Source organism: Ostrinia nubilalis, chromosome 12, assembly GCF_963855985.1.
Source record: "Ostrinia nubilalis chromosome 12, ilOstNubi1.1, whole genome shotgun sequence".
Lineage (NCBI taxonomy): Eukaryota > Metazoa > Arthropoda > Insecta > Lepidoptera > Crambidae > Ostrinia > Ostrinia nubilalis.
The window spans coordinates 12,425,303-12,444,764 of record NC_087099.1 but is presented as its reverse complement, the minus strand read 5'-3'; the positions used below and the strand labels follow the sequence as shown (position 1 = coordinate 12,444,764).

General features: G+C 36.9%; 3 protein-coding genes and 1 long non-coding RNA gene across 10 annotated transcripts in view; 1 reads left to right on the top strand and 3 right to left on the bottom strand.

Annotated features, from left to right (window-relative positions):
- LOC135076961 (NADP-dependent malic enzyme) overlaps positions 1 to 10,240 on the bottom strand; it is a 49,626-nt gene extending 39,386 nt beyond the window's left edge. The window contains exon 1 of one of the 2 annotated variants that reach the window (XM_063971491.1): positions 10,148 to 10,240. In XM_063971491.1, coding sequence (XP_063827561.1) covers positions 10,148 to 10,194 — 47 coding nt within the window. In that variant the 5' untranslated portion in view covers positions 10,195 to 10,240. Of the gene's footprint in view, positions 1 to 1,984; positions 2,280 to 10,147 lie in introns of those variants that run through there. The other variant, XM_063971490.1, reaches the window with a different exon arrangement.
- Positions 495 to 1,978, bottom strand: LOC135076962 (uncharacterized). Its single transcript, XR_010258352.1, has 3 exons — positions 1,869 to 1,978; positions 1,085 to 1,133; positions 495 to 638 (listed from the first exon to the last, which is right to left on the bottom strand). It is a non-coding gene; the product is annotated as an uncharacterized LOC135076962 (long non-coding RNA).
- Positions 10,241 to 11,441: 1,201 nt separating the features above from the next.
- Positions 11,442 to 14,608, top strand: LOC135076554 (translation initiation factor eIF2B subunit alpha). The gene is made up of 7 exons (XM_063970999.1): positions 11,442 to 11,571; positions 11,676 to 11,777; positions 12,095 to 12,234; positions 12,499 to 12,615; positions 12,719 to 12,831; positions 13,245 to 13,389; positions 14,274 to 14,608. The coding sequence occupies exons 1-7, from the start codon at positions 11,559 to 11,561 to the stop codon at positions 14,553 to 14,555; spliced, it is 912 nt and encodes a 303-aa protein (XP_063827069.1). The 5' UTR covers positions 11,442 to 11,558; the 3' UTR covers positions 14,556 to 14,608.
- Positions 14,609 to 14,757: 149 nt separating this feature from the next.
- LOC135076982 (tyrosine-protein kinase Fer) overlaps positions 14,758 to 19,462 on the bottom strand; it is a 48,071-nt gene continuing 43,366 nt past the window's right edge. For 3 of the 6 annotated variants that reach the window (XM_063971514.1, XM_063971515.1, XM_063971518.1), the window contains 5 exons: positions 19,047 to 19,238; positions 18,464 to 18,677; positions 17,749 to 18,024; positions 17,063 to 17,185; positions 14,758 to 16,712 (listed from right to left, as the gene is read on the bottom strand). In XM_063971514.1, coding sequence (XP_063827584.1) covers positions 16,576 to 16,712; positions 17,063 to 17,185; positions 17,749 to 18,024; positions 18,464 to 18,677; positions 19,047 to 19,238 — 942 coding nt within the window. In that variant the 3' untranslated portion in view covers positions 14,758 to 16,575. The remainder of the gene's footprint in view (positions 16,713 to 17,062; positions 17,186 to 17,748; positions 18,025 to 18,463; positions 18,678 to 19,046; positions 19,239 to 19,462) is intronic. The other 3 variants (XM_063971517.1, XM_063971519.1, XM_063971520.1) reach the window with 1 other exon arrangement.

Below are 19,462 nucleotides of genomic sequence, written 5' to 3'. Positions count from 1 at the left end.
CTATAACTGTCGAATGTATAGCCAAAGTCTAATTCTCTTTGCACGCGAAAAAACCCCAACCAGAGAAAACTACTTAAGTAGTCATTAATTAGGCATTCATTTCGAATAAAGAAAATTCAATATGAAAAATGTTTTCAGAGTTTTTGGATCTAATAGGAATTGTGTTATTCAAACTTCGGTCTATAAAAGTATTTGAATTATTAAACAGACTAGACTAGACGTTAAAAATACAGTCTTGAACTTTAATGTTGAAGACAGATGTCTTGCGTTCATTTTGTTTGTTGTAATTTATTGATCCAAATGTTTAAATTAATAAATTATAAATAAGCCATTTGCCTGAGATTATTTATTTCTTGTGAATAATACAAAAGGGGTAAAAGTTTTAAGATAGCATTCAAAAAACGTCGAGAAAATGAAGCTTTCGCATTTTAACTAATTTCAACATAACAAAATCCTTTCGCTACGAGTATGCTACGAAATCTACGAACATCTACAGATCTAAGCTGCCAAACTACGAAATAGCTACGAAGAATTTGACCTACTTATTAGGGATTTAAGTCGAGGTTCTGTAGTACCTAAGCAAAACCGCGGGGCACGCCATACCGTCCTGCCGACAGGGACAGCTCATATGAATCACACTGCAAAATTAATATTGTAATTATAAGGCGAATAGATTGCTTTAAAAAGTATAAAACAACAATGTTGAACGAGCGTTCAACGCGAATTTAACTTTTTGTAATAAAGCCCAATGGATTTTAGAACCGATTTAGTTCTCCTTTAATATTTTGTAGTCTATACCTTATTTATTATATTTTAAAAATGGGTTTTCCTCTCAAAATAAGATTCAACAAGTCAGTAAAATAAGATTACTGATTCTAGTCAAACATGAGCCTAAGGCTATTAAGTTACACTACATCTCTACAAGCCTGAATTTTATAAAATGCTGTGATAAAAATTTAGGTATTTACTATCTATCTATTTTTACTCATTTTTACTCCTGTATCTACATGAAGTATCTTATTGGACTATGGGAGACTACTGCAGATTTCATTACTATACAGAAAATCCTGAATAATTTCATTACCGTAAGTTAGGCTTGTTGACGACAGCTGTTTTAACAGCCTGCGAGATTACTAAAATACAAAAAAACTGATGTTGCAGATTAAATCTATACTTATAATAAATCTGTAGAGAGGTCAATTCTGTACATTAAATATATTTTCAAAATAACTATCAGGGGGTGATTAGTGATCGATACTGATGCCAAAAATGCAATCAGTAAAATTTTTGTCTGTCTGTCTGTCTGTCTGTCTATCTGTCTGTCTGTCTGTCTGTCTGTATGTTCCTTATAGAAACAAAAACTACTCGACGGATTTTAACGAAACTTGGTACAATTATTCTTCATATTCCTGGGCAGGTTATAGGATACCTAAGAATTCCCACGGGAATGGGAATTAGCGGGAAAATCGTTTTGTATGAAAAATCTGAACCGCTTAAGTTAGACGCTTGAAATTCGGCATGCAGGTACCTTAGTAAACTTAAAGCTTAGTTACAACAGGATATTGCAAAATTCCCACGGGAACGGGAGTTAGCGGGAAAAAACATTTGTATGAAAAATCTAAACCGCTTAAGTTAGACGCTTGAAATTTGGCATGCAGGTACCTTAGTAAACTTGAAGCTTAGTTACAACAGGATATTGCAAAATTCCCACGGGAACGGGAGTTAGCGGAAAAAAACATTTATATGAAAAAATCTAAACCGCGTAAGATAGATGAAGGGGGTAAAACGGGATCCACGCGTACGAAGTCGCGGGCAGCCGCTAGTATAAAATATAAATCGTTTTATAAAAAAAATCAAAAAGTATTTACTGGATTGAATCCTCTTTCTTGATGACATTATTTTAGCTTCCCTTTATTAATATTGGTTTCCAAAACGAAAAATTTTATAATTCAGTGTAAAATTGTACAAAGTGTAAAAAACTCACCGTTTTTTGCAAATGTCTCCTGCGCCGTTCATCTGACGGGTGTCAATTTGGCTGTTAGATTTGACTTTGCGAGAAAGGAATTCCATAGTAAATAAAAAAAAATAACCGAAAAGGAGATCAAATATTATCACAGATACCCAAATAACTTTAAAAAAAGTTTTACTAAAGGTAAGAAATTGTTAAAATAATTTTTAGATTGAGTTTTAGAATTTAATTGGACATTTTCTTAATACAGTGCCATTGAGCTCTGCCGAACTCGAAATGACGACTGAAGGTTGGAAGCTACTGATCACGCTAATATCAGCAGACATCGACTCGCTATCTATCCATACCTATTAATCGTTGGACTACATAATAAATAAAGATTTTTTTAGTCACAATAAATATTTATCTCACACTCACTTAAAAATTGCTGTGATATGATGCCATTTTGATAACAAACCGCATAGTATCGCTTCGTGCGGTGTAGTTGTTATTGTAGGTAGGATAGTACATACGACCTGATTTAATTAGTAAATATAAAAACATAGTTTTGTAATTTTCCGCATATAATTGGCTTGAAAGTCATAATTTACTCGTATATTTTTCATCTTACATATAAAATCTACGCATGTAGATTAGCTAGCCAACACTTTAACTAACATTTATTTACGTTATCTTGACAATTAAGTTAGTTATTTGATTTTCCTGAATAATTTAACACCGGATAAGCATACCTACTATTATTATTCTGCGGTATAACTAATATTTCCTATATTAAAGTTTATGAGAATAAAGTTAAGACTGGTCAAATGTCGGAATGTGATTACTCCCGTGCACATGCGTGGCACGCGGGTCGCGTCAAGATCACGGCAAGGTCGCGCGGCGCACGCGCACTCGCCCACTGCGGCTGATCGCGTGACGCCCTGCGCCTGGAGAAAGGGCGCTAGAAAGCTACGCAGGGTCATTAGGGTTTATCTTGGTGTATACTACGGATGGTCATCCAGGGGAGGCGAAAAAAATTTCCCGTAGTACAGACAGGGTCATGTGCTACGAAGGTCTTTGTTTGATTCGTAGCAAAGCTAATTTTGGCTAAAGTTGGAAAAGAAGAAGCTTTTGTCAATTTTTTATACAACGAACTAAATCTCTCTGCCCTCTCATGGTTTTAATATTTTTCTTATCTATTCTGATATAATAATAGTAATTATTTAATTAGCTAGTATATTATATATATTTTTTGTTATAAAATACTTTCAAGTAAGTTAAGTCACTTTCTTAAGGAAGCTTTTTTGTCTCTTACTCTTAACTTATACAAAATAAAAACACTTGTTTTTACAAAGTTATCACAATAAACAAGTTAGCTAACTATCTCAATTTAATTTCGTAGCGTACCTACTACGAAAATAGTTTATTATCGTGAACGCGGATGAAACTAAGTTACGACGATGGTAATTCGCTTCTTGGATTTTTTAATTAATTTACAGTAACAAAAGTAACTCTACATCTAGATAAACTAATATTAAAAGCTGAATAGTTTGTTTTTGTTTGGTTGAACACGCTAATCTCTGGAACTACCTACTCTGGTTTAATTTGAAAAATTCTTTTTTTGTTGGATAGCCCATTTATCGAGGAGGCTTTAATTAGGTTATATAACATCACCCGTACGTCCTAAATAGGTGCGGAGCAGTAGAGAAAAACGTTGCGAAAATGGGAAATATTATTCGAATTATTTTCACACGTACGAAGTCGCGGGGGCAGCTATCATAGGTATAATAATAACTACATAGATTCAATTTTGAGATAGTTTAGACCTGAAGCTTCAAAATGTTAACTAAGATTATTTTAATGCGGATTTATCAGGGTCAGATATTTAATTTATTATATTACACCTGACAGACATAGTTGTATAACGAGTGCAAGAGGAAATATACTAGATCGTTAACAACTGATAAGCCTGTGATAACGACTGTTTATATACGTCACAGTGTACTATACGTATACTGCACATACCTACATACATGTACATAGCTAGTATTAACCTGTTATGCATATAAGTATGTGTAATATGTGTTATGTTTGTAGAGATCACGTAGTGTTAGAAAAACTTCATTGAACTGGTTATGCATTTATGGTTTTTGCTATACTAATTTTTAAATTGGCATTCTACAATCACAGAAAGTCATCAATTTATACTAACTAAACGTTACATCAAGATATTTTAAAAAGTATGAGACTTACGGTATTGAAATTTGGAATATTATATTCTGCAACTAATTTAGTTTCATAATTACAAGCGCATTTTACACTTAATTTGAAATTTTATTGTTATTTTGTCGTAAACCGTGATTTGGTATTGGCTTTGCCAAAATAACAATAGATGCCACCCGTATTGAGAAGTGACTTTTGACTTGGCAACTATAGGTGCCTCCCGTAGGTAAGAGGTTAAACAACTATGCATTCTTAACTTTGGTAGCCAGTACAATTAAATATTTAATAACTGTTGTAATGAGGGCTATCGTTTTAGCGCTCACCAGTTAGCGCCACTGTAGAGTAAGATCCTGTCACTTGCTAGTAGCGAAGACAGTGGCACCAACTGGTGAGCGCTAAAGTGGTAGGAGGACTATCGCATTTGTACTCATCAAGATGGCGCCACTGTAGAGTAAGGTCCTGTCAATCGCCAGGGGTGCCAACTGTTAAGTATAAAAACGATAGCCCTCATTAAGATAGTAGGCTCTTTGATTAGGCTATATGGTGTAATAATGTGTAAATAAACATTTATTTAGGTGTTAGGTATACAGCACTATTTACTTGCTGCAATAATCGCCCTAACAATTTACTAATTACCAGCTTGTACTCGAGTTCGTACGGTTTTACCCGCGATTTCATGAGGTTTTTTTGTAGAGCAAACTAATGTTTACCCATGAAAAGAGGTTCGCAGTGGTTCGAACCTCTACCTCGGTCTACCTCAAAAGAACATGGACTTACGTTAGTGTAAGAGGAACTACTTCTGCTTCATAATTTTTATGAAAAACATACTTACCATATTTATGGTAAGGTAAGTCTTATAGTAAGTAGTTGTTCTTGCCTCATAAACTAAATCGGATGACAGAAATTATAGTCCCTCGCCGGTCTTACGAAATAATTGCCGGCAGACAGTCTTCATACTAACCACCAGCCGACGTGGCGACGGTGTCGTTGCAAAATCACAACCGCAAAAAACGCAACTTGTCGTTTAATCACACATTTTAACATTCGTTCGAGCGCCTGATTTAAAACTTTTTTCTTGATAGCAATCAAACTATGTTACGTTACATTACATATATTTAAGTTATATACTTATGATTCATCAGTGTTTAGCTTTAGGTACATACAGGGTGACTATAGTAATGAGTAAACATCCTTGTCAGGTAGTATATGCCGTCGTCTGTATTACTTGAACCTCTAAAATATTGTATTACAGCCGAAATGACTTTCTGTACAATACAAACAAGTACGTTTCGTAGATTTTACAGGTTGATCGATTGATTGACGAATAAGCATTGTAATGTTTGTTATTTAGCAATAATTATGTGCGCTTCACAAACAAATCAACATAATATTAGGTTCCTCAATTTTGTTGACAGGTTGATGTTTTGCGTAGAGAAAGTGTTGACAAGTGCCGATTAACTGCAATTAATTATGTTTACACAAGCTTAATCGTCACTTAAAATAGACACACAATAGACTAGGTAGATACCGGATATAAAGGAGTTACAAAAAACCATAGAAGTTAAAGGGAGACTCTACTACCTACAGTTCTCCTCATCACGGAAGGATATATAAAAGTCGAAAAGTTATCCTCCATTGTCTCTACATTGATAGTTTAAGGGAGCAAGCGGAGGTTTTAGTTTACTTAGAGATCTAATCAACCGATATTCAGTATGTAATTGGCAACAGAATCCCATATTTACTCTGTTGCAGTCTCCATTGCATTACCTACACTAAAATCTTCTCTTAGACTAAAGTTTCTCAATAAATACAACATGATGTGCTTATGCATAAGAAAACGTTTAGTCATTTCTATTATTTTGCAATGACTACCTTACATAAGTAGCACTAGCACTGAATATCGTATGCGAAATAAATTTGTGCAGCACAAAGGTTGTCAAAGTCGCAATAAGAAACTGGGTCGACACCTCAATGGCGAGGATATGCGGATCCGCGAGTAATGGCGGCGATCAATCTAGGCGTCGTTGTGTCTGACAGAATCGAGGTAGACCGAGAGCTGACTAGATATTGTCTGAGAGAACCAGTTTTCTAACCATATTGGCATTTTTAACCTGGCATGCGACAACGATAAAAACTTTTTTATTTCTAAACCTTTTCATCTTAAATGTAAGTGGATACCGAAAATGAGGAAAAAGATGAACTTCGAAAAGTTAATGTAAAAAAAATATACCGAAAATAGAAGAAAAAGATAAACTTTATAAAGTTTATAAATGGTAGCAGATAGTAATCTAGCTCTTAGACTACAAATAGAAAGATCTGTAGATTAGTCACCAGTTAGAGTGACCTAAACATAGGTAGGTAATCTGCATTAGATTAACTAGCTTTTCAAAGAAGTAGTTACACTTTATGAAGATCTAAGAGAATGGATTCCAATCCAATTCCAGTTGGCCAGTTGGTGAAGTGATTCGAAACCGACTACTATTCCAGAGGTTGCGGGTTCAACTCCCGCACAGTACAAACATTTGTGTGCATGAATATATTTGTTTGTAGTGGAGTGATGTATGTATTTACAAAAAAAAAATTAAGTATTTTTATATCCGTTGTCTAGTACCCATAGTACAAGCTTTGCTTAGTTTGGGACTAGATGCGCAGTGTATAATGTCCAAGGATATTTATTTATTAAAAAATATTGGTCCTACTTCCCTATGTAGAGACAACTTTTTCGGTTTTTACTATTTGTTCCCGGCTCCCCCTTGTCAATCTCGGATTTTGAAACGACACAATGTTTGATTAAATGCAGAAGTAGGTAACTATCTCGTTTCCCAAATCGTTTTAGCGAAGTGGCTATAAAATATTATGTTCATAACCGCTATTTTGACATTTAAGAATCAAACTAATGACCCTCTGAACAACATCTGTATCATGCACAGAGCCTGCCCGGGTCGAGGTCGCCGGCTTCTGTCACTAATTGCACTTCCTGCACCTTGTAATAGATTACATAGCACTACCTTGCGGCTGTCATAAAAAAACTTAAGTTCGTGCCATTAATTCTGGCAGCAAACTTCTCCGCAATGATGTAGAGGTAAGATCTTTAAGTTGAAAAAAGCTCATGCGAATTTCCAAAGTAGGTAAAAGATCACTGCATAATATCAGCGACATCGTTAAGTCCAATTTTAACCAACTGCTGAGAGCACAGCTAAACTCGCTACGTAGAGAGGAGTGCACATAAACAACAAATTGTTACTTCAAGAAAGAAACGCACAAAAACACATTTCTTACATTTAATTCCAAACATGTTTATAACTTGTTATGGTGGAATTATACCTACCAAGATAATTAACAAAAATAATTTTACAAACTGCAATGACACCACTTCAAAATTGCAAAAAAAGTGTAACTACTTAATCGTTTTTGTTCTACACTTAATTATGTTAAGTACTTAGTTAAATCTAAGAAACACCTGTAATCCGTTAACAATGCCAAGGTCTGGCAAAAACTGTTGTCGCAAAAAAGACAATGTCAGCGGGTCATGAGCTGTTTATCCCGAAGTGAGGTAATCGTCTGACTAAGGTAAGTAATAAGATTAGTTATAAATATGTTGTTATTCAAATTATTCATTCTACGTTATAATAAATGCGCTTTCTTAATTGACCTTGGAATATTGGGATGCAATGTTTTGTCTTCCCTGACTGTAGCGCCCCCATACAGTGGTTTCCACTGAAAACCTGCCGGGCTAGGATGAGCATCGTGATATAATCTTATAGATGATTTTAGACGACAAACGTATGGGCTTATCGCGTAAAATAAATAGATAAAATGGCGCGGCGCGCTTCCTAGCTAGGCCACTGGTAATAGAAATTCTTAGTGATTGTTTTTTTTTTAATTTAAAACTACAATAAAAATAAAGTGTTATATTGTTTACGTTACATGATATTCTATTCAAACATAAGCCACAAATAGACTTCAATAATAAGGCATAGCCATAGAATTGGCACCATTTCTTCAAATGCAATAGATAAGTTTACTAAGTATTGACGACCGAGGATTGCACCACGAATCAAGACGTTTTTCTTTGGCTCACCCTGAGCTATGTCAAGGATTTGATTCAGTCTATTTAATAACCAAATAAAGTAATCAGCCAAACTCCTAAACTGGTAAAAAGTAAGTAAATAACAAAAACAACACAACACATGCTTTAAATAACTAGTAAACTATAAAGCTTTTGATTTATTTAAAATATACGTTTCCAATTCCACTCTTGACGTTAACAACTAGCAGAAACATGAATTAATTTCCGCATGTGATTCATTCAATGTTTTATTATTTCTTTTACAAATTACCTGTTGCAACCACAATGAAGTATTAGAGGTTTATATGACTAGCTGTTACATGATGTACAATTACAGAATACAAACTGGTATTAGTAAGCTGCAGGTACATCACACCACGATAAATAATAGATGCGATATTACAAAAAAAAAAATTCTGATCTACTGTCCTCTGTACCTCTTCTTTTAAGAAAAAACTTTTAAAGGGACTCAAAACTCATTAATAGTTGTGTTAATGCTAGATGACAAAATTTCAATTTTTTGTCCGTCAGACAAATTTACTCAAAAGTGACGTCACGCGACATTTCAACTCATTAAAATACTGTAATTAGGTATTCGATTATGAAAAAAATTAAAAAATATGTGTCCAATTTTTTTTATTATCTGTCTGCCCAGTCATCATCCCTATTCCTAACAAAATGGGAGTCACTGGATAAAGCATTTCTTCAATAGGTATTTAGTTTCGGAATGGACCGAAGAAACTGGAGAGACCATTTTCAGCGTAACTTCAGGTGTCGTTTGTTATTACGGGCGTTGTGTCTTGAAACTCTCATTCAACATGTACGTGTTAAATTAAACACAAATGGTTCAGCTTTTTATACAGGCTATTAATGAGTTCAGCGACAGCGATTTCTCATTTTACTCCTAAGTAGATTTCTTGTTTGTTTTCAATCCCCTATCATAGTATCATTAGAGGTAATAACCACAAAGATTTCACCTATCTTTTAGAGTAAGAAATCATGTCAATCATCAAAGCCACACGACCGTGGTGCCTTTCGTCATATATCACAATGATTATGCGCCAATTTCATAGTTTATTTTCACTTGGTTATAACTTATAGTTACCTACTGTACTAGCTGTCATGTAATTCGTTAGTAACTAGCGCAAAGTAACTTAGTGCAACTTGTTTATTGTAGCAAGCTGTTGCATAGTAGCTATACCTACAGTAAATATAAACGTAGGTATCTTATTTTGTAAACGCATAGTAAAGGAACGCAGATTTTCTTCGCTTGATCTTTCGACAGACTACTTAGGTACATTATTACGTTTACACTGTATTTACGCGTGTTGTTCAGTTTGTAGTTAAAACTTACTAGTTACATCTTCTGTTAGTAGTTTTATTAGTGTCTTTGCTAGGCATTTATCGTTAAGTAAACTTTACATATTATTGCCATTATTCACAATTTAAATACCTAATAAATAATTACTTACATAGTAACAGTGCCTGTGAAGTAGACAGATGTATTTACATAGGTACTTAGGTAATCGTAACGTTTACGTACCTAATAAAAATCCCATTAAAAATTATAAAAACCCTATTGTTTACGAAATTGAATTGTTTTTGATTAAGTCAAACTTTTTCGCGAATACCCACCCCATACATTTGCTCAATAATTTGTAAATAATCATGGAGCGCATTTTATTCCTTAGAGGACCACTCGTACCTATTCCAAATATGTATCAGTTTTGTGGTAAAAGCAGAAGATACAATGATACTAAGTGCGAAATAATTTAACTAAGCTCATACAGAATATGATTAGGTATTACATATTTAACATTACATGCGCGCAACCATTAATTGCAACGGGTGAAGTTAATGTTTTCAAACGTTAAAACTAGAACAATTGATAATACGATAATACTCACTGCCATCGCCTTTTGTCGTTCAGTTTCAACGACGCGGAGTTGCCCATAGTTTACAAATTCCGCGCGCGGTTTACGAGGATGGAAGCGTCTTAGCCATCCGGGCAGCCGAGCTACAGTACTCGGGTGAACTGGCTGCAGCGCGTGCGGCCATGACTTTCCCTTGCAAAACTTTGCGTCATTTGAAACAATAAGAATCATTGTTGATACCCCTAATATGGGCAATAAATAATTTCCGAATTGGGATTGGGAAATGCTTTCTTCTAATCGTATTGGCCACTAGATGTCGCACTAGGTTTATTCAGTAATCAGTAGGAAAGGTCATTTAAATGTAACGATCTTACTTGGCAGATATAATAGGTACTTAATTACCTAAGGGTCTCATGTCATCATAGTATAAGTACCTACCTAAGTAAGACATTATTCTGTAGGTAACGGTCATATTATATAACATAGTTCATCGTAAAAACAAATATGAATTTCGTGATTCATAACATTTTATTAGGTAGGTAGGTATATGGATGTAATATACAGTGGCGGCGTAGCATGGGTTGGTACCCGGGGCGATCACCCCCCCCCCCCCCCCCCCCGTCACAAGTCCTATGGCACCCCCTGGTACCCCCCAGGATTTTGGGGACTACCGACCGATTCGAAGATTGAAAGACAATCACACCCCCCACCCCCCCGTATCATGACATTGACCGCAGATTTGCCATGCAGATATGCCAGTGAGTACTAATCTGCGCGACTTGTGTCACCCCCTGATGCTTGGCACCCGGGGCGGACCGCCCCCACCGCCCCCCCCTTACGCCGCTACTGGTAATATAATACCTATGACTAGTGTACCATAGTCACTAGTGTACTTACATATTAGGTCTACTTGTGAAGACTGACTTACTCTACTCAAGGAAACTTTTTAAGCTCGTGCTATAAACAGGTTTGATTCCGGGTTTAATATAATTTAAGCAAGATTAATGGTATTTACCATCATTTAGCCAATTTCTATGCCTAGGAAGGTACTTAAGTACCTATGTACCTAAATGTAAGTAAATTCAATTCAATTTTCTAAATATTTACAAAGCATTTTTTTACGCAGGGTCTTCATATTGCCAACGTAGAATTTTATTATGGTTTGTTGATCCTGTCCGGAAATCAAACCCGAGAACGTCCTAACTCTCTTGAATGGGCGTAATGCCTGCCTATATTTTAACCAAAACACAATATACTGCTTAGAATGGAACTTGTTAATTAATCTGTCAACGTCAGCAGCAGTCAGCCGTCAGCTGTCAATGTCAATTTCAGTCAATTTCGTTATGTGGTTTTGTGGGAGGTTATGTTGAAAATTAAATAAATATTAATTAAAATATAAAGTTGGCGTCCAATATTTTCTACTGGATTAAAACTTAATTCCAAAATGAAAAAGGAAGGTAAGATTTCCAATAACATTTTTGTTAATAAACCTCAATTTTCACGTAGGTAGCGTTTTTTCGGATTGCTCAATAATTTTAAAAACTTGCTCATGTGTTCACAGAAGTTCAAGATATATTCCTCAAAATACTGAGAGAAGAAGAGGATGTATCCGCAGGAGTTGCAGCTATACGAACCCTTTTGACTGTGATAGAAAACTATAAAGGTACTTGTATACAATTTGCCATCAATGCATGATACAACTGATTAAAGCCTTGGGTAATCTTTAACGCCCGTATTCACAAACCGTATGAGGTCTCCCAGTGCGCGTGGACGCACAGGGTCACACATGAACCAACCACAGAGCTCTATTCAACGCTGTGCGTTCGATTTTCTGCTTCACCTAAGCAAGCATCGTTTGTGAATACGGCTGTAAGTCTTGATGTTGCTGTTACTTAGTTGAATTATGACCCCGTTGATGTTGTGTTTAATTAACTCATAACTGCCATAGGTAGGCACTTTATCAATTGTAACATTTTCTAGTTGCAACAGTGAGAGAGCTGGACTTAAACCTGCAGTTGGCTGTAGACGCGATGCGACACTGCGACCAGCCTGTAACGGCCATTTCCTCCGGCTGCGAACTCTTCATGAGATTCATAACCTTGGCAAAGTTAGATGTTAAGGTTTGTATTGCAAATCATACTAAATTAACTGTCTGTTACTATTTCACGTTTATACTATTGAACCAAATTAAATGGAATTTGATCTATAAAGACTGAGAGAAATACCAAGAAAAGTTTTTGAAAAGGGGGACAAACATACAATAGTCTGTTTATGACACACAAAGCTAGTTAAATATAAAATCTTATCATATAAAATAAGATATGGCAATGAGTATTTCAATTATAGTTTGTAAAATTTAAAACATATCTTGTTTCTTTTTGCAGTCGTTTGAAGAATGTGAACAGATAATGTTGCAGAGAGGTCGAATATTCCTTGACACATTGCTTGAGGCCAGAGGGAAGGTGGCCAAACAAGCTTTACCCTTCATTAGTGATGGTTGTGTAAGTTATCTAATATTATTGTATTATCAAAGCTGTTTCTGGCTTATAATGATTCTAAAAATGTGTATTAAATCAATTTCAAAGCAAAATTGTTTGTTCACAGAAAATCCTAACACATTCTCGGTCCAGAGTAGTATTACAAGCAATGTTAGAAGCATCAAAAGCTAATAAAAGGTTTCAAGTGTTTGTCACTATGTCATCTCCAGATAATAGTGGGTAAGTAACTTTTTTATATTAATGGTTTGCAGAATATAGTAAACTTTATTATCTCAAAAGAAATTAAATTACTTCACTGATAAAAACTTCTTTATAATTATTAGTGTTTTAAAATTATTTTCAAGTTCAATTTGGATTGACCACTAAAGTCATAAGTCACTTATTACCTGCAAATAGACTTTAAACACACTATTTGACTGAGGGTGTTAACTCTTTTCTTTAGAAAACAATGCATGTATCTAGGGCAAGTATAACATGAATTTTGCCAAGCCATTTTGAAGTGTTTTAAACTTATTTTCATGTTTAAAGTGGAACGGCCACTATAGTCGTAAAAGTTTTCTGCAAATAGGCTGCAAAATTTTGAATTGCCATTTTGAAATTTTTAAGTAACAAAAAATATGTTTGTGTTGCAGTGAGCTTATGCACAAACAGCTGGTGGCTGCGGGCATCGACGCCACATTAATCCTGGACAGCGCGGTAGGATACATCATGGAGCAGGTGGACCTCGTCATGATCGGCGCAGAGGGCGTTACCGAGAGCGGCGGCATCATCAACAAGGTTGGTACAGATCGTTTCATCCACGAAGACGCGCCCCACCATTTTTCCTCTAATGTTTGAGTGTTATCGGTACACGCTAAATTATCCATGAGTGCACACGCACACTATGTACAATAATGATGCTCGGATTGCTCGGATCAAACTCCCCGCACCCCGCGCTTCCCTCGACCAAAAATTGGTGGGGCGCGTCTTGATGGATGAAACGAATACAGCTCAAATTGTGTTTTTTTAACCCTGTTTAGTTTATTTAAGTGCCGTTAACCCCTCGTGGTAACGGGACTATTCCCACCACTGCAACTCCTGTGTAGCCAAGATCTACGGCATGACCGCCAATAAAAACAGTGGTTCAGTGGTAGAATGCTCGCCTGACCCTCTCGTGGTAAGCTAAATATGCTTATATCACGAGTGAGCTCACCACAATAGTCGAGCGGCGGTGGGGACCAAACCCGCGTTCCCCGAATCACGAGTCGGCCAGTCCGACCCCTTCACCGTTCGGCTATCGTGGCTTCTTCCGTGGCGGCTTTTTCTTAACCCCATTTAGTTTATTTATGTCCCGTTAATCCCTCGTGGTAACGGGACTATTCCTACCTCTCTTTCTCACCGCTAACTCGTAGCCAAGAGCTACAGCTTGACTGCCAATAAAAACCCTCCGGTGGTTGTGGTAGAATGCTCGCCCGCACCTCCTGGTAAGCTAAATATGCTTGTGTTACGAGTACAAGTGGGTTCAAATATGGAGATAGTTTGAATGTCTTGGAAAAACAAAAATTTAAAAAAGGAAAAAGAAAAACGTTAAAGTCATAGTACGACAGACTGAAATTCAGTCAAGTCAAGCAGCAGGCAATTTTATTCATTAAGTAACCTAAAACTGACTTCCGTCTTTGCAGATCGGCACTTACGGCCTCGGTATAGCGGCGTCAGAACTCAAGAAACCAGTCTACGTTCTAACAGAGAGCTTCAAATTCTCCCGGATATATCCTCTCAACCAAAGGGATGTCCCCAACGAGTTCAAGTACCTCTCAAGTGTCCTCAAATCTGGTAAGGACCTCACGAAACAGCATCCCTTAGTAGATTACACACCGCCAGTCTATATTACCTTATTGTTTACGGATCTAGGAATTCTCACGCCGTCAGCTGTTAGTGACGAACTCATCAAACTGTATTTGTAGTGTAAGTTGTGCCTTATAATGTTATGTAATGTAATAAATTTTGTACATATTGATATTTATGGTTTAATTAAATTTTCCTGGAGATTACTAGGCTAGACAACGTAAAATTCGTCATAGATTTCGATTCGATGAAGTCGAGTAGGTATATCTTATTTTTTCGTATATCTCATCTAAGGGTGGCTAAAAATTAAAACTTCGCATGTATTTAATCCAAAATTGTCTGGCACTTTATTGAATATGACATGAAAAAATATTTACAGTCAATCTTACACTAAATAAAATACTAAACACTCAAATAAACTTTAGTATCCATATCTCACTTTGTGTTACATTTGTCAACATAACAGTACGTTTCCTTTGTCTGGCGACCACGTGCCGCCTACAAACCTACATCATTTGCTTATTTACTGGAAGCACAAATATCTAAAATACTACATATTGGCAGCAGCAACAGACAAAACTATCACATAGAATACATTTATTGCAACTTTACATACAAAAATAACACTCTGCGTCAACATAATATAAGAGAGTAAATATTGGTTTAAAATATAAATCGTAATAGCTAAAAAAATTAAATCAAGTATTAAGTTTCAAATAAACGTATCGTGTTACACAAATAATACTTACACTCATTGAAAACAGTCGATATTCGTTATACTTTAAATACATATTAATGATACTAAATTGTACTTTCATAAAACATATTTCAGTTACAATGCGAATAAATTTCGGTCATACGTAGCTACACTTACTTCCCTAAGAAAGTACCATCCGAAGGAGATCAACATTTCGTAACCTGAGGCAATCCACAATACTATAAAAGAAATACTAATATGACATCTCTTTTAAAATGTACTTAATATGACTATGCATAAAAATACATAAATCCATAAGAGAGTAGAATACAATTCAAAATAAACTGTTATGAGGTTAGGTGTTTAAAGTATGAAATTGCCATTTTGTATGGAGAAATTGAGAAAATTCATTTTTGCGATTTTTTAGAGAACCATAAATTTGAATTTTATAAAATTTTGTGGGTAGATTAAGACAACATTAAGCTATAGGATACTTAAAGAAAAAAAATAAAGTGATACTTTTAAAAGATACTCATATTTTTGTAACGGTAAGGGAAACCACTTAGGACAAGCTGTTTTTGACGATTTATTTCTAGTAAAAGAAAGAATAAGAAAAATGGGCAATTTCACACTTTACCCCCTATTATTACAACAATTATATGCTTAACATTCGTTAAATTATAATTCGGAATAGCGATGATTGAATAATGTAACCAGTAAGAGTATCAGTACATCGATCACTCATCTATACGTGAAAAATAGCGTGAACACTCATCTCCCAATACATTTGTTCCCAAACCAGGTCAAGAGTTGCGGAATACCTCATTTTAAGTAGTTATTATTTTGTCATGTCCATGACGCAATTCGCACTTAGTCTTTCATCATCCAATAGGTACTTTTGTAATGTTTACTACACTCACTACACACGTGGTCAGCTATAAAGAAATTCGATAAAAAGAGTACTTACTAAAGTATAAAAGTTTCAGTTTAAAAGCGTCGATATTTCAACACCATACGATAATGTAGTTGCACGAGAGTATTTTGATTATATTCAAAACAATAAATCTAACGAGTTATTTATGTCGATGTATTGTTTAAAATGACTTATCAGGCACGTTTTATTCTTAGAACACGCTTTTTCAGTCAATAAGTTTATACCTACCTCGAGAAATTAAATTCATTGAATTACGGAAGACGAGAATTAAACGGCTTCTTACAATCCGATTATTTTGGTGCTCAATCAATTTATGCTAAGATTTATTTACCGCATAATCGAATTTATTGAGCAACACGTCTAGCTAGTGATGTGCTCGTTAGCTGTCTTTTATCGATGCGCTTACCAAAGGCGCGGCCACTTGCCCTATGTTTGCGTACTAAAAGGCCGTAAGTTTGACTTTAGTTCCTATCCGGTTCCACAGGCGGGCGAGTGACGTGGCTTGTGGCTATCTGTTGTAGATGTTGTCGATGATGGTGTAGATCTGGTGGAAGTGCGGTCGCTTATCCGCTTCGTACTCCCAGCAGCGCAGCATTAGTGCGTATACGTCTTCGGCACAGCCTTCGGGTGCGGGCATCCTGTAGCCTGTAGAAATGTTCACAGTTATAAATAAGTAACACCACGAGCACACCTAAAAAAAGTCAGGTTTTTTGAACGCTGACTGTTGTCGTTATTAAGAAATCATATGAATTTATTAGAGAGCATATAAACAGACAAATAAGCTACCAGTAACTATTACGTAATCTGTCCCTACACAAATGATATTTTTTGGTCCATCATAAGCAATCTGCCAAAGTTAAACTTAACATACCTACTGAAATTGCTTGATCACAATTTTTTTAATTTGTTCACCCAGGTGGTTGGGTTCCAATATCGTGTAGGTATTGTGAGCTAATTTATTTCTGGAATAATTTCCAATTACATCGACAACTTACCAGCATCGATCTTCTCCCGGGCCCTCGAGTTGCTCATCCCTGCATAAGGCGTGTCTCCCTTGGAAAAGATCTCCCACATTAGCACGCCGTAGCTCCACACGTCACATAGCGACGTGTATTTTCCTAAAACGAAGAATATCCTTATAAATATAGGTCATTCATAGTCATAATATTATTTGATTAATATAATGAAAAAGGTTAACCAAGTTTAGAAAGGTTATCTATTTTCCGTGTCGAATTATGAAACGCTAAAACCACAAGGAAATGGTAATTTCATTTGTCCTATTTCTAAGTACGAGAAATAAATATTTGTCATAGCACACGCGAAATTACGTACGTACGCATGATTATTTAAGGTAATAAAGCACATGGAATGACGTCAATAGAATTGTGTTATGAACACAACATGTAGAAAACATACTACCTCAATAGTTGAGGAGTGAGGACTTGTGTAAAAGTAGGTTTTTTCTATATTTGTTATCTTTTCAACATCTCAAGATTTTTCCTGTATTTTTTGAACTGTCAGAGACTAGGCCCCTAAACGTGTAAGAGAGAACAAGTCAAATATGTACAAACTACTTAGCTTTATTTGAACTCGGCATCCAAGTTTTGGGCGTTATCAATTTGAAGAACCCGCGAAGCGAGTTATGGGCACTGAAAGTTTTACATTAATAATGAGTTCTCACCAAAATTGAGTGCCTCCGGCGCCGTCCACTTGATCGGTATCTGTTTCATGCCGCCAGACACGATGTATTCCTCTTCCTCCCTCGACATGCCGAAGTCTGATATCTTGACTATGTTGTCGTCGCCAACGAGGCAGTTCCTAGCAGCCAGGTCCCGATGAATGCAGTTCTTGGACTCGAGGTACCGCATGCCCGCGGCCGCGTCTCGACACATGGCAAGGAGAGCTCGGGACCCGAGGCTTGATGACCGCGTCCGTAAAAATGTTAGGAGAGAGCCACCTGGAAGACAAAGTCTAAAATTACTCGTGAGTTCAACTCGGACTGAAATAATCCCTTATAACTAATTAAGAGATTTTCTCAAACAATATTTTTCACTACCTGTGGTGGTACTTTCACCTGTGGCGAATTCACCAGTAGACCAAGGGCAGCTGATTTTAGATGTGGCAGGGCCAAACTTGTCATGTCTGTTTGGAGTTTAGACAAGCTAACGTATGTCCAACGAATAACTCGCGACTCCGTTTCAATAGCTCCGGAGAACACCGTCCATCTGGTTATAGTGAGTAGGCTTCACCCTTCTGACGGGGAGAGGCCTACATAAGCCACTGTCCGTAGTGTCCGTTTCCATCGGCCGACATGGATTCATGCCTCATGCAGTAGGCAAAGCATTTCCCGACGGGAAAAGGCGAAGCATTTAAAATTCTCCTTTTCATGACCTCACCTGACACGAGCTCCATGACGATCATAATCGGTGGCTTCTGCACCGCGATGCCTATGAGCCGCACGATGTTAGGATGCTGGTACTGCTTGAGGATGCGGCCCTCTTGCAGGAACGTTCGTTTCTGCTCTTCAGGCAGCGCCACCCTGCAGGTCTTGACTGCCACTTCTTGGCCAGTCGTCTTTAGGCGCGCCTTGTATACGTCGCCGAAGTTTCCCTGTAAAAGATTTGACGAATAGCCCAATCAGTTTGAACAACAGAATATTGACCTTTGAAATGCATCACGTGTGAACTGAACGGACCATCGTCATCACGACGAAATCAAGTCGAAGACCAATAAATACAAATAAGTATGAACACTTCGCTTCAACCCAATACGTCCTCGTCGGTAGACTAAGCCAAGGATTTTCACAACAACCGGTCCAGCGTTGCCCGCATCCAGGTGCTTCTGATGAAGATCTGGTGGTTGTCGATAATCCTGTTTCCTGCCTACTACGCCTTCTAGTTAAGACTAGACTAGGCAACTTAAGAGTCGTCTCGACACTCGAAAACTTTTCAGCCCAATGGTCAAGCTATGTACACTTACCCTTCCAATCTTATCGCATAGCTGCACATCGTCGTTATTAAGCTCCCAAGTCTCTCTTGGCACCGCTCGCCGCAGCAGCGCGCCCGAGCGGGCCGTCACCGGGACCCCGCTCGTTCTCTGCCACGCTATCAGCTCGGCCACCGACGGGAAAGCTGCCCCTTCGAACCGATAGTGGCCCTGGAATGTATTGCCCTTCTCAGTCAGTGGAATCCATCTCTAGTTAGTCGGTTTAGGGTCCATTTTAACAGTTAATGGCAAAAACAGCCGGTTAGAGTAATTAAATAAGCCGTAAAAGTTTAATTGTTGGTTTTACCCAAATGGGATGGTACTGAAGGGTTTTGTTTAAGAAATCGATTAAATTCATAGCGAAGAGATCATTTACCATATACGCTTAATCGCCTCCGAATAAACGCTTA

Bases quoted from the DNA above. Each gene is read 5' to 3' on its own strand.
- LOC135076554 (XM_063970999.1), top strand. The intron at 11,778-12,094 runs GTACTTGTATAC...AACATTTTCTAG, and splicing joins TGTGATAGAAAACTATAAAG to TTGCAACAGTGAGAGAGCTG. The intron at 12,616-12,718 runs GTAAGTTATCTA...GTTTGTTCACAG, and splicing joins CCTTCATTAGTGATGGTTGT to AAAATCCTAACACATTCTCG.